The 13015-nt window shown below is 33.7% G+C and overlaps 1 protein-coding gene across 3 annotated transcripts in view; it reads left to right on the top strand.

Moving 5' to 3' along the window:
* Positions 1 to 13015, top strand: part of NALCN (sodium leak channel, non-selective) — a 406966-nt gene that overhangs the window by 35649 nt on the left and 358302 nt on the right. For 2 of the 3 annotated variants that reach the window (XM_049867216.1, XM_049867214.1), the window contains exons 4-6: positions 1660 to 1743; positions 3106 to 3245; positions 3335 to 3463. In XM_049867216.1, the coding sequence (XP_049723173.1) occupies positions 1660 to 1743; positions 3106 to 3245; positions 3335 to 3463 (353 nt within the window). The remainder of the gene's footprint in view (positions 1 to 1659; positions 1744 to 3105; positions 3246 to 3334; positions 3464 to 13015) is intronic. The other variant, XM_049867215.1, reaches the window with a different exon arrangement.

Raw genomic sequence — 13015 nt, 5'->3', positions numbered from 1 at the left:
CTGGACATATTCAAAAGTCATCTCCTATACTGCATTTTACACAGATAACGCACTCTCTATATTTATTTGCCAATAGCGTCCTTCCTCCTCAAGGTATTTTCATAAATGCTGCTATGCCAATTTTTTTTTACATGTTACTGTAAAAAATTAGCATAGTGTGCTTATGAAAATACCTTGCAAAAGGATGGTGTGGTTGGCAAACAAACGTATAAGGTGTTCATTATTTGCATAAAAATATGGTACTCATCAGTGGTCTTTCATGATCACATAGAAAAAGAGTCCTATCTTTAAGATATCAACTTTGAAAGACATTACACCTTTTTCTGTTTACTAGAAGGGAGTCATTACTTTTAAGAAACAGCTCTAATAGTTTTGTTGAATGCATGGATGAAGGGATGCATTCATTAAACATATTAATTGACTCCTTACTGTATGCACTGTGATCTGCAGAAGCCCTCTGTCTAAAGCAGAATCACGTGCTTATCTACTTATTCACTCCCTATCTGCTGTATGTCACACCCTGTGCTGGAGGTACCACCCTAAATTATCTACTTTAGAGTCTCAAGGTGTTACTAAACTTAAAGACAAACTCAAATGTTTACTTTTTAATGTAACCCCAGAAAGTACATTCAGAGAAGATTACATAGGAAACCCAAATTCCACAATTAGAGCTGATAAATTGGAGAGACTAAAATATAAATGCACAAAACAACCAGGTAGGAATTGCAAAGGAATATTCTGTAAGCAACACAATACTGAACATCAGATATAGGCAAGAATCGAGTTGTCAGTTGTTGCCTGATGTGTGAGTCATGGCAATGGATCAGAGAAGGCTGTGGTGAGTGAATGTGGTGAGCGGATAGAAGCTTACAAGAAAAAGTCAGCACAGAATTGGGAGAATTTTTCGGGAAGACAGAACAACATGAAGAAAAATGAGCATTGAAGAGCAAGAGATTAAAAATTAAGATGAGAAAAAGCTGTGTGCGTATCCTGAGTCACCAGTTTTCTGTTTTCTTTAATTCCAAAGGAACTTTTTTTTTAAAACTTTTATTTTATTGACATATCATCCTAATGTCAGAATAGATTCTCTTTAAAAAATGAAAACACTGCATCTTCTTTATCTTTCTTTTGCATATAATCCCAAATAAAGTTAATCCTAAATGAATATGTATTATTGCTTTTATTTTTCAATTAAGGCATGTTTTGTCTTCAACATTTATGCAGCTTGTGGTGAACTACTGGTTAATTTCCCTACGAATGATGATTGATAAGACAATTTTAAAGGCCTCCATGTTGACCTCTGTGTGCTCTTAGTGATTTAGGAAGTGAACTGACTTAGGGCCTAAGCTGCCTATTTAGTAGAATGGCATCTGGCTCCTTAAGTGGGGGATGGGTGTAGTGAAGAGAAAAAATAGGGATGTTTTCCTTTTGCATGAATTACATTTTATAGCAAAGCTCTGCAACTCCTCATTTCATAAATTGTTTTCCTAATAAATAATGCCATTTACAATGCTTATAAGTATTCCTTTGAGAGTCTCCTGAATTATGATACAAAAACTGTGGATAGCTTTGAGTGAAATGACCGTTGACTATTACCTCCATGGTGTTCTTTTAAAATATTCATTTTTCCTAATAATGCCATGTGAAATTTATTTTCAGGGGGATAGTTCCTATGTGAAAGATCGCTGGTGTGTTTTTGATGGATTTATGGTCTTTTGCCTTTGGGTTTCATTGGTGTTACAGGTAATTAAATACTTTTAAATTACAAGGGAATGGAATGTTTTCTGAATGGGCATGATTTTGCATTGAAAGTTTAAATAGAAATATTAAAGAATATGTCAAATATAATTGTGTAAGTTCCTGTGACAGCAGATTTATTTTGAATTTTTTTTTAGATAAAGCCTAAATTTACCATTTCAATCATTGTAGGTCATGTTTGTAAATTATTTCAAGTCAAGCAATAATCAATACTACAGGAAATATTCCTTATTTAACAAATATAAAATTTATATTCATTGAAATAAAGGAAAGAATATGGTAGGAATTTCTGTATTTGGAGAATTAAATATTTAATTAAAAAAAATTTCCAGTTTTTATATGACTGAATTCTCCCTAAAAAGCAGATGAAAAGAAATATATTGGGACATATACTTATCAACATAAAATACTATGTTGCAAGTTTAAATACCTTACTATGAGAATGGGTGGAGCCCTGGTGGTGCAGTGGTTAAGAGCTCTGCTGCTAACCAAAAGGCCAGCACTTCCAATCTACAAGCTGCTCCTTGGAAACTCCATGGGGCAGTTCTACTCTGGCCTGTAGGGTTGCTATGAGTCGGAATCAAACCTACAGCAATGGGTGTTTTGCTTTATGAAAATTTGAGAACATATATCAAAAAGTCTTAAAGGAAGGATTTTATTGGAAAGTAATTCCCATGCATTTGTCCTGCCATAATTTGCCATTCAAAGTAACTAAAGTGATTAATGATTACCTTCTGTGTTAACAAATTCAAAATTAAAAAAAATCACAATCCATTCTGCCAGCTCATGGTAGTGCTTATAGATCAACTATCCTTCCTTAGTTTTAAGATGTTTCCCTCTCCAACAATCTAATTTCATCCTGCATATTGATGTTGTTTTCCATTTAATAAGTATTGGGTGATTGAAAACCATTTTCTAACCGCAACGTGGCCTCAGTCAGTAGGGTAAATGATACAATCCTTTTTTGTATTTTTCCTAATATTTTAGCACTTTCGCCATTATTTTCTAGATACTAAGAAGACTTCATCAAAAAAAATTACTAGTAAGGAAGACTTAGCATACTTGTTTTATATTCTAAGTTGTAACTTGTTTTTGTAATAAAAACTGCCGTGATGAATTAGTCAAGGAAATGAACAAAAAATGGCAATTTTATTAGTTGATATATTTTTATTTCTTTTAAGATAACATTATCTTCAAAATTTACTCAAAAGAAAATGGATTTCAGTGGAAAATAAATAATATATGAATAAGTGCAGGGGCCCCTGCTGATACATTGTCAGTATATTTCATGACTATGAGTAATACTAAAGAGAACACTAATTATTTTATTTACCTCCGAATTTATAGGTATTTGAAATTGCCGATATAGTTGACCAGATGTCACCTTGGGGCATGTTGCGGATCCCACGACCACTAATTATGATCCGGGCATTCCGGATTTATTTCCGATTTGAACTACCAAGGACCAGAATCACAAATATTTTAAAGTAAGCATTGTTTTTACATAAATGAATGTGAAAAGTTGTATGACTTTTTGGGTAAATTTTACCTATTTTACCTTCTTTTTCCCCCCTAGGCGATCAGGGGAACAAATATGGAGTGTTTCCATTTTCCTGCTTTTCTTTCTACTTCTTTATGGAATTTTAGGTGTTCAGATGTTTGGAACGTTCACCTACCACTGTGTTGTAAATGACACTAAACCAGGGTAAGTTCATCTTTTAACTCCATCTTTATCTAGGTAATTATTGCCCTATTTCTAGAATTCTCCCTTGAAAAGCTTCCGTGTCTTAATTTTTAAAAAAGCGTCTATGTACTCTCTGTTCTGTATTCCCTGTTCCCTCCATGATGCTTTGTTATTTTTTCAAGACAAGTTGTCAAGGTAAGCCAATTTGAAAGTTGGAACCTGGTGGGAAAGTAGATTGAGCAACTTCAGAGTGTCCATTTAGGAACCTTCCTCAGTGTGGCAAAATGCGTGGGCTAACGCAATTCTGATGACGTGTCTCATGGCATTAGGTGGGCTACTTGTTAGAAAAAAAAAAAAAAAACTCATTTTTATGGTTAACTCTGATCTTCCTTCCCTAAAACAGTTTTCTAAACAGTTATTTCATGGCATCATTTCTAGACATAACAAGGGTATCTGTTGTATTGAAGTGTCAGGGGATGGGGATTACATACAAAATATGTACTTTATTATTTATTGTATATTATGCTGGTAGGGCCCCTGCCTCTTCTCCCTGGCCAATCATTGTTAAAATACAGCACAAGGAGTGGAGGACAGGGAAAGAGAGCATAGTAGGATGACGGTCCCTGAACATATGTGACCCAGAAGTGTCTCTTTAGGTGTTGACTGCAAATCAGAGTTTGGGATCCAAAGCACACAGAGATACTTCCCATAAAGCCATATTTCAGGGCAGCGGAGACCCGGGATAGTACAATTGAGTTTACCTCTTGTGTGAAGACCTTGGGGGAAAATTGGTCTATTGACAAATGATGAATTCATCTACACTTTTTGGAAGAAAAAAATCTCGATTCAGATAATAGAAAGTAAATTTAAAACTTTTTTTTTTTAATTCAGAAGATCAGAAACAACCATTCATTTTCCAAGTATTTTTAGTGTATACATATCCATTTACAAATCAATGGTCTATATAAAAATTATTGAGTTTAAAAATGTTGAAACTGTCACTTTGTGTTACCTGCATTTGGTGAGTTTTGTTCTTAAAATATATATGTACATCCATAAATGAGAAGTAGATAAACAAAATACATCATGACACACCTTGGTTCAATTCCAAATATTAGTTGAGCAACCTTGAGAAAATGATTGCTTTCTGAAGTGGGTTCAATAACAGAACCTACTTCTTAGGGCTGTGAGTAAGATCAAATGAGACAATGAATGTTAAGAGTGAAGCTGACTAACACATGATAAACGCACTCACTATATGTTAGTTGTTGTTACTTTGTTGTTTTAAACAGATACAGTGAAACTTGTGAGAGCCTGAACTCAGTAGGACTGCCTTGCTTTTCCGGGTCTCTCAAGTTTTCTGCTTTTGACAGGGTGCAGGCTTACCACTTTTCTATCACTCACTATTAGTGGAAAATATTTGAGTTTTCCTTCTCCGGCAGGTTTCCGCCTTACACAGGTTCTGGCTTTTGCAGGTTTTACTGTATATAATACACTCACATCCTGAGGTGAGATATATTAGTCTGCCTTATTATAGCCTCCAAACAAGAGATAAAACTGTGAAAAAAAGAGCAAAGATCAACAAAGTAGACTAAATTTTAAACTTATAAGAATGTAAAGGGGGAAACATCTATAAGTAATAAGAATTGTATTTTACAAAAGTAAATTAATCTGGGAGTTTATTTCAAATTTATCATGACTATTTTTATTAGTCTCTCCCAATAAGGAACTATTTACTAAGAATTTTATTTCTAATTTATACATACACAGTAAAATATCTTTTATAATAATAAGACCAAAATCACCAAAATGATTAAAACTAACAAAACGGATAATAGACCAAAGGTATATTCTAAAATACTTGCCTTGAACTTAGACCGTTTGGTAGTACTATATGTCTTGCTTTTATGAAGCGGATTATTCCGTATACAAATGGTAGTTCATACTAACATGATCAAGCCAACTGTATGTGAAGCTGTTAGGACGTTTGTCAAGATAATCCTCTATTGTCAGAAGTCTAGCCAATGAGGATTCCTATTTAAATAGCTGGGAAAAGAAAATACGAAAACTAACGTTGGGGTATGAGCACAAAGACACCCTGATTACCACCCACATAGGACTCCTCCTGTGCCTTGAATTTACCAGCCTTGCCTCAGGGCCATTGCTGTGGCCTAGACAAAATAATGACCTTCCTCCAGTTGTCTTCCTGGATAACTCCTGAACTGCAAGTCTTTTCTCAAATATCATCTTCTCTATGATGTGCTACTGGCCTTCCTAATTTTCAATTCACCATGTAGGCCCACAAAGCACTTGCAATATCTCGTATGTTGCTCAGTTTTTTTTTTTTTCACAATACCCATGAACTTCAAATACGTTATATAATGGTCTAAAAACTGAGAATTGTTTATTGTATCTACCCCAAAGAATGTAAGCTCAAAGATAGAGAATTTTTCTTTTCCTGTTTATTTCTAGGCCAGGAAGTGTATACAAGTTCCTAAGAAAATATGAATGAGGCAACTTGCAAAAGCCTCAGCATAATTTCATTTGTTAAACAGCAAAGCGGACTAGTTGGTCAATGCCTTAATTAATTTTATTTTTTAATTTAGTAGGTGTATGCATGCATCTCACATCTATTTAGAGAAATTCCTGTTAGGTTCGTATAGCTGTGGGCCGAGACCATGCCTTCTTTGATTATGCACAGAATTTTGTTGAAGTAAAGAATTCATTATTGTTACCTGATTAGGGTCCGTGCCCTGGAGCAGTTGAGCCAATGAAACATAGTCCAAGTCAGAAAGAGTGAGAAAGCTTATTAAGGAGATGTATACATCACTCTCTAAGGAGTCCCTAAGAGCAGTTTTACATTAGAGCTTATATAGAATCTTACAAGGGTTACAAGTGTCTTTGTAGCCCCCTGCCAGGCATTTCTTTATTAGGCTAATGACATACATAATCTGATACCTGGGCTCCAACTTTCCTGTGGGGGTTGTATGCCACAGGTAGTCCCCACAGAACAAAAGGTTATTTGCATCAGTTTAAAACAAAGAACAAAGTCATTAACATTTGGTCAAAACAAAGTCATTAACAGAGGTATGTGAAGGAGGCAGGCAGAGGAAGAACAACTTATATGTTTATCATGGCCGTAATTATGTTAAGCTCTCAGCTGCCCGTTTTGAAAAAGGAGGAAACATGCTGGGTGGTATTGGGGTCACAATTATTTTTATTTGTCTGTCAGAATTAAATCCAGAGAATAAGTTATCTCATGTCTTCTTCTATGTCCTAAAAGTTAAAATTCACCCCAAGTTAATTTTTATTTTTTGTTTCACATGACGTAGGGATTGAGGTGTATTCTTTTTACATGTTTTGTGCTGAGAGTGGACATCAGTGTCTTATATCTAATCTTAGAGGAAAAGCTCTCGGTATTCATCTAAGCATGATGTTAGCTGTAGATTTTCAAAAATAAAAAAAATCACCTTTAATTCCTGTGTTTCTAGAATGTTTGACATGACTTGCGTTAAATTTCGTCAAGTGTTTTTACTAAAAATATTGAGATAATGTAGTTTTTCTTCTTTATTTTGTTAATGTGATGAGTTTCATGATTGATTTTTTACTATAAAACCGACCCTGCTTTCCTGATATACTGCTGATTGGTCATGCTGTATTATCTTTTTTTTTTTTTTTATGTATTTCAAGATGTGATTTGCTAATGTTTGGTTATAAGTTGTAGTTTTGTTCTTGAGGGTTATTGGTCTGTAGTTTTCATTTCTTGAAATGTCTTTGTCAAGTTTTGGTATCAGGGTAATGTTAGCCTCGTAAAACAAATAGAAATGTATTTCTCCCTCCTTTATTTTCTGAGAGTAGAGTTAATATAAAATTGGCATTATTTCTTCCTTAAATGTTTGATAGAATTCACCAGGGAAACACTTTGGCCCTGAAGTTTCCTTTGTTAGACAGTTTTTCTTTATGAATTCAATTACTTAACATATATACAGAGATATTAAAGTTTTCTCTTTCTTGTTCTGTCAGATTTGGTAAGTTTTCTTTTTCAAAGAGTTTATAAACTGTTAATTTACTGTCATCATGTTAATAATACCCCTTGATTACCCTTTTCATATCTGTAGGATCCATGGTTATAAGCCATTTCTTTATACTCCTGATATTAGTAATTTGTGTTTTCCTCTCTTTTTATGTACAAGCAGTCCCCAGGTTATGAACATCCAACTTATAGGCAACTCATACTTAAGAACAGACTGCCTATTATATTAAAAATTTGAGTTAAATACATACAGTGGTCTGTAATAACAAACACACTGCTTTGTGACTCTCATGAAAACATTGCACTGTTTGGAAGTGTTTCTTAAGTGTTCTATATGCTTAAACAAAAAAAAAACAAACCCAGTGCCGTGAAGTCAATTCCGACTCATAGCGACCCTATTGGACAGATTAGAACTGCCCATAGAGTTTCCAAGGAGCGCCTGGCGGTTTCGAACTACCGCTGGCCCTTTGGTTAGCAGCCATAGCACTTAACCACTACACCACCAGGGTTTCCCCTATATACATAGAAAGGTGAAATTGAAATATACACTGTATAGTAAGACATATTATTATTATTATTATTATTTTGACTAACTGATGCTGAATAAGAACCGTATGTACCTGTTCTGACTTACCTACAAATTCGACTTAAAAACAGACTTAGGAACAAACCTCATTCATTACCTGCCGATTGCCTGTAATTCTTGCTGATCTGTTGTATTCCTCTTTTCATGCAATTTCTTTCTTTCTTTTGCTTATTTTATTTTCTCTGTTAGTCTGTTTTTTATTGTATTTACTTCTCTTTATTATTTTCTTCTTTCTACTTTTTGTTTTATTTTATTCTTTCTTGTTTTTTATATCAAGGTCTTTAAATATTTCTCTTTTCTAATACAAGAATTTGAAGCTAAAATCTTCCTTCTAAGCCCTGTTTTAGCAGCATCCCCCAAATTTTGATACATTGTACTTATATTATTATTCAGTTCTATATACATATAATTTTCCCTGCGATTTTAACATTGATGCATGAGTTATTTAGAAATATATCTTTTGAAAATGGTGTGTTCTAAAAATATTATCATTTTTGATATGTAATGCTGTGGTTAGACTCCCTGTAAGAGTCTCTGTAAGATTTCAATCTATAGAAAATTTATTAAGAATCATTTTAAGGACCAGTATATGGTCCAGAAGGGGTGCTGGTGGTGCAAAGGTAGAAGAGCTCAGCTGCTAACCTGAAGGCCAGAGGTTCAAACCCATCAGCCACTCCACGGGAGAAAAGACCTTGCGATCATCTCCTGTAAAGATTATAGCCTAGTAAACCCCATGAGGTAGTTTTCCCCTGTCCTATAGGGTTGCTATGAGTCAAAAATCAATTCGATGGTACATAACAACAACAATATATGGTCTAAATTGGTGAACATTCCATTGAACTTGAAACAAATTTGTATTCTGCAGTTTTTTAGTGTAATTTCTGTGAATATTATCTAAGTCAAGATGATGTTCTAAATATTTCTATCCACCCTGGTTTTTGTCTAACTGATCTATCAGTGCTGAGAGAGTGGTATTAAATTTTCACGTATGACAAAAATATATCACTTTCTCCTTTTTTCCTTTAGCCCTATCAGTTTTTGCTTTATATAAATTAGAGTTTTTGTTTGAATCACGTGCATAGACATAAAATGTCATAGTGCCTGTCTGATGAACTGAAAATTTATTATTATTAAAGAAATCCTTAATTATCCTTGATAATAAATACTTCTTGTCTGGAAGTCTACAGTGTCTTCTGTTGAAGTTTTCACAGTGGCTCTCTTATGCTTTACTATTTGCAGAACATATGTTTTCCATCCTTTCCCTTTTTATCTGCCTCTATATGGTTAATTTATGTGTCTTTGCATTTAAGATACATCTCTTTTAGACAGCATATAGCGGGTGTTCCTTTTTTAAATTCAGCCTGAAAACCTCTGCCTTTCATATGGAGTGTTTAGTCCATTTAAACTTAATGTAATTATTGATACGGTTGAGTTTAATTAGACCATTTTACTATTTGTTTTCTATTTGTAGCATTTTATTTTGCTACTCTACTTCTTTTCTATATTCCTTTGGGTTAGCCAAGTATTTCATTTTATTTCGTTCTTATTGATTTTTTAGTTATATTAGTCTGTACTTTTTTTTTTAGTGATTGCTCTAAGGATTAAAATATCTGTCTTTTACTTATTCCAAACTACTAAGAATTATTAATGTAGCACTTCATGTAAATGTAAAAAACCTTACAACAATATAGTTCTTTTTTACTCCATCATCCTTTGTACTACTAGAGATATATTTTACATCCACATGTATTATAATATAAACCCCATAATACAAGGTTTTTGTTTGTTTGTTTTGTTTTTTGCTTTAGGCAGCCAGTTATCTTTTTTAAAAAAATAAGAAAGAAAAAAAAAGATAATCTTTTATAATTACCTGCATGATTAACCCAAGAACAAATTGCCAATCTAAATATAGTCTTTTGCAGTTGTTCTTCTTTTATCATTTTATTACTTAATTTCATTTGTAACTTTTTTTATTTATCACATTTATATGTGTTATAATTTTATGTTTATCATTGTGCCCGTGAAAACTGATTATTTAGTGTGAACAAAATTAGAGATGGTTCGGAATAGTATTTCAATATGATTGGTTTTGCATGCAAAATATTTTGTTGAAATTACAGAAATAACTAAAAAATGAAAGGGAAACTTAAACACTTATAGTTGAGGTGATAGAAATTACTCTCATTCTTAAAAATAAAAAAAAGAAAGGCTTAATGTTTTGTCAGAAATTTTATTCTAAAATAGATTGTTGTTGTTGGCTGCCATCAGGTTGATTTTGGCTCATAACGACAGCATGTGTTGCAGAGCAGAACTGCTCCACAGGGTTTTCAAGGCTTTGACCTTCCTGAAGCAGATGGCCACATGGGTTTGAATGGTTAGTCAAGTGCTTAACCATTCGTACCACCCGCAAGTCCTCATATGAATTCATAGCACCTGGACTTGTTTAAAAGTTAAAAATATGTTTGAAATATAAAACAAACTTTGATTTATAATTTTGTAAACAAAATTAAAAAATGAAAAAGGTATTGGAGAAAAGCGAAGGAAATGGCTTTCTGTTCTCAGAAGCAATAGAAAGTAATTTATAATCTATCAAAAGTCATTACTACTTTTAGTGAAATCTAACATTAGGAAAACTTTTCCTGTGACTCTTATACTCCTCTTTCTGCTTTGTAACTCACTTTTCTGTGAGTTCATGATGCTTTCTCCCACTTATTTTGAACTTCCATGGTTCACTTCACAGATTCAGTTTTCCTCTCAAATATCAAGTGGATCCATATGTGATTTTATTCATATTGGTGCTTGTGTATTCTAGTGAATATTTTATTCATGAATTCAGTCAAGGTTATCCTTTTATGTTCTTAAAATACAAAGCAGCTAATTCCAAGGAATGATAATTAATTTTAAAAAGCATTTTATGAAATTGATGTATTTCCGTCCATTGCTTCTCACCATCTTATGCACAGTCTTGTCTTTTGGTAGAAGGAGGTTGCGGAAGCAAAAAAGATGGGAACTATATATATCTGTATGGGCTCACAAATCTCTCCAAAGTATAAATGCATACAGGTTTATCACGTAAGTACATGTGTCAAAATTTGGATGCATTAGTAAGTAGTTAAGGAGTACTTACTGTTTTCATGGGAGCCCTTGTGGTGCACTGCTAAAGTGGTCAACTGCTAACTGAAAGGTTAGCAGTTTGAACCCTGCAGCCACTCCATGAAAGAAAGATGTGACAGTCTGCTCCCCTAAAGATTTACAGCCGTGGAAACCCAGTGGGGCAGTTCTACTCTGTCCTACATGGTTTTTATGAGTTGAAATCAAATTGACAGTAATAGGGTTTACTATGTTTTGGAAGTTGTAAAGACAGAAATGCTATGCTTACAGGACACATTCTCCATAATCCTGGTTTACAGTTTGAAGAGCTACATCATAAAAACATATACATAAATAGTTCAAGGACTATAAAAAACCTGACATTTATTTTAAATTATGTGTACATGTAAGTTATAGGGTTTATATTTGGGAGATTACTTAACTATTTAGATAAAATAGTGGCTGAATAAATTTTAGAATTATTTTCTTAATCCTCTGGGTTTTATTTCCAAATATAGACAGCTGAAATATTCCTGACCTAAGCAATTGAAATACACATTTGAGCATCTTATTTTTTTGTGACAAAAAATGTCATCTATTCAGACCTCAGCAACTGGAAATATAACCTTACAGTTAATGTGTCCAAAGTATACATTTATCTATTTGATCTCTGTGCAACTTTAAAAGGAGCCCTGGTGGCACAGTGGTTAAGTGCTTGGCTGCTAACCAAAAGGTCAGCGGTTGGAACCCACCAGCAGCTCAGCGGGAGGAAAATGTGGCAGTCTGCTTATGTAAAGTAAAGGTTACAGCCTTGGAAACCCTATGGGGCAGTTCTACTCTGTCCCCTTGGGCCACTGTGAATCAGAATCAACTCGATGGCAGTGCGTTTAGGTTTGGTTTTATTCAACTTTAAACATACAAACTTGATAAGTATGTATATTTTCAGATGCTAACTTGGTGAGGAAATGTAACCTAGTATAAATTGAAAACTATTCGAATTAACTTTTTTATAGTCACTGTACTTTTTTTTTTGTACATGAGGAAATATAAATACAATTTTTTTTCATTTTTCTTTAAAAATAACAATTAGATTTCATAGCTTCAAAATAAACTGTTTAATCAGCTTTGATCATATCTAATGGATGTTTTCCATAAGTACTTAAAATTTAGTGTACTTTGCTTTTTTTTTTTTTTTTTTTGCTTAATTCCTGAGCTAATAATAAAAGGAAGCAAATGGAAAATTCTTACTGATTTTTAAGGCATAAGCCATATAACTGTAAGCCCAGCATGGTGGTGATGGAATTAAAGTCAGTGACAGAAGCTAAAATGAAGTGGAAACTTAGTAGTAATGGAGTCTGGAACAAATGATCATTTGCCCTAATCGGCAACACCCCCTCCACTGCTAACATCTTGGAGCTTTTATTTATTTTAACCTAAGCAATATGAATCCATCTATATAACCACCCAAACCAACCATATTTGTTTTTCCTCCCTAGCAGCACCTGGCATAAGGACGAGGAGCAACTTAGACTCTCACGCACTGTTGAAGGGAGTGTAAAATGGTACTACGACTTTGATAAACAGTTTGACAGTTTCTTTAACAATATATTAGATAACTACCATATGTCCCATTTATTCCACTCTGAGGTATTTAGCTGAGAGAAATGAAAACATATACCCATGCAAAGATTTACACATAAATGTTCATAGCAACTTCATTTTTAATAGAGCCAAACTGGTTGTTGTTGTTGTGTGTCATCAAGTCAATTCTGACTTATAGTGACCCATAGGACAGAGAGTAACTGCCCCATAGGGTTTTCTAGGGTGTAATCTTTCAAGAGCAGATGGCCAGGTCTTTCCCCCT

This window comes from Elephas maximus, chromosome 23 (genome assembly GCF_024166365.1).
Source record: "Elephas maximus indicus isolate mEleMax1 chromosome 23, mEleMax1 primary haplotype, whole genome shotgun sequence".
Classification (NCBI taxonomy): domain Eukaryota; kingdom Metazoa; phylum Chordata; class Mammalia; order Proboscidea; family Elephantidae; genus Elephas; species Elephas maximus.
Note: the sequence above shows the minus strand (reverse complement) of the source record. Positions and strands in the feature narration are given on the sequence as shown.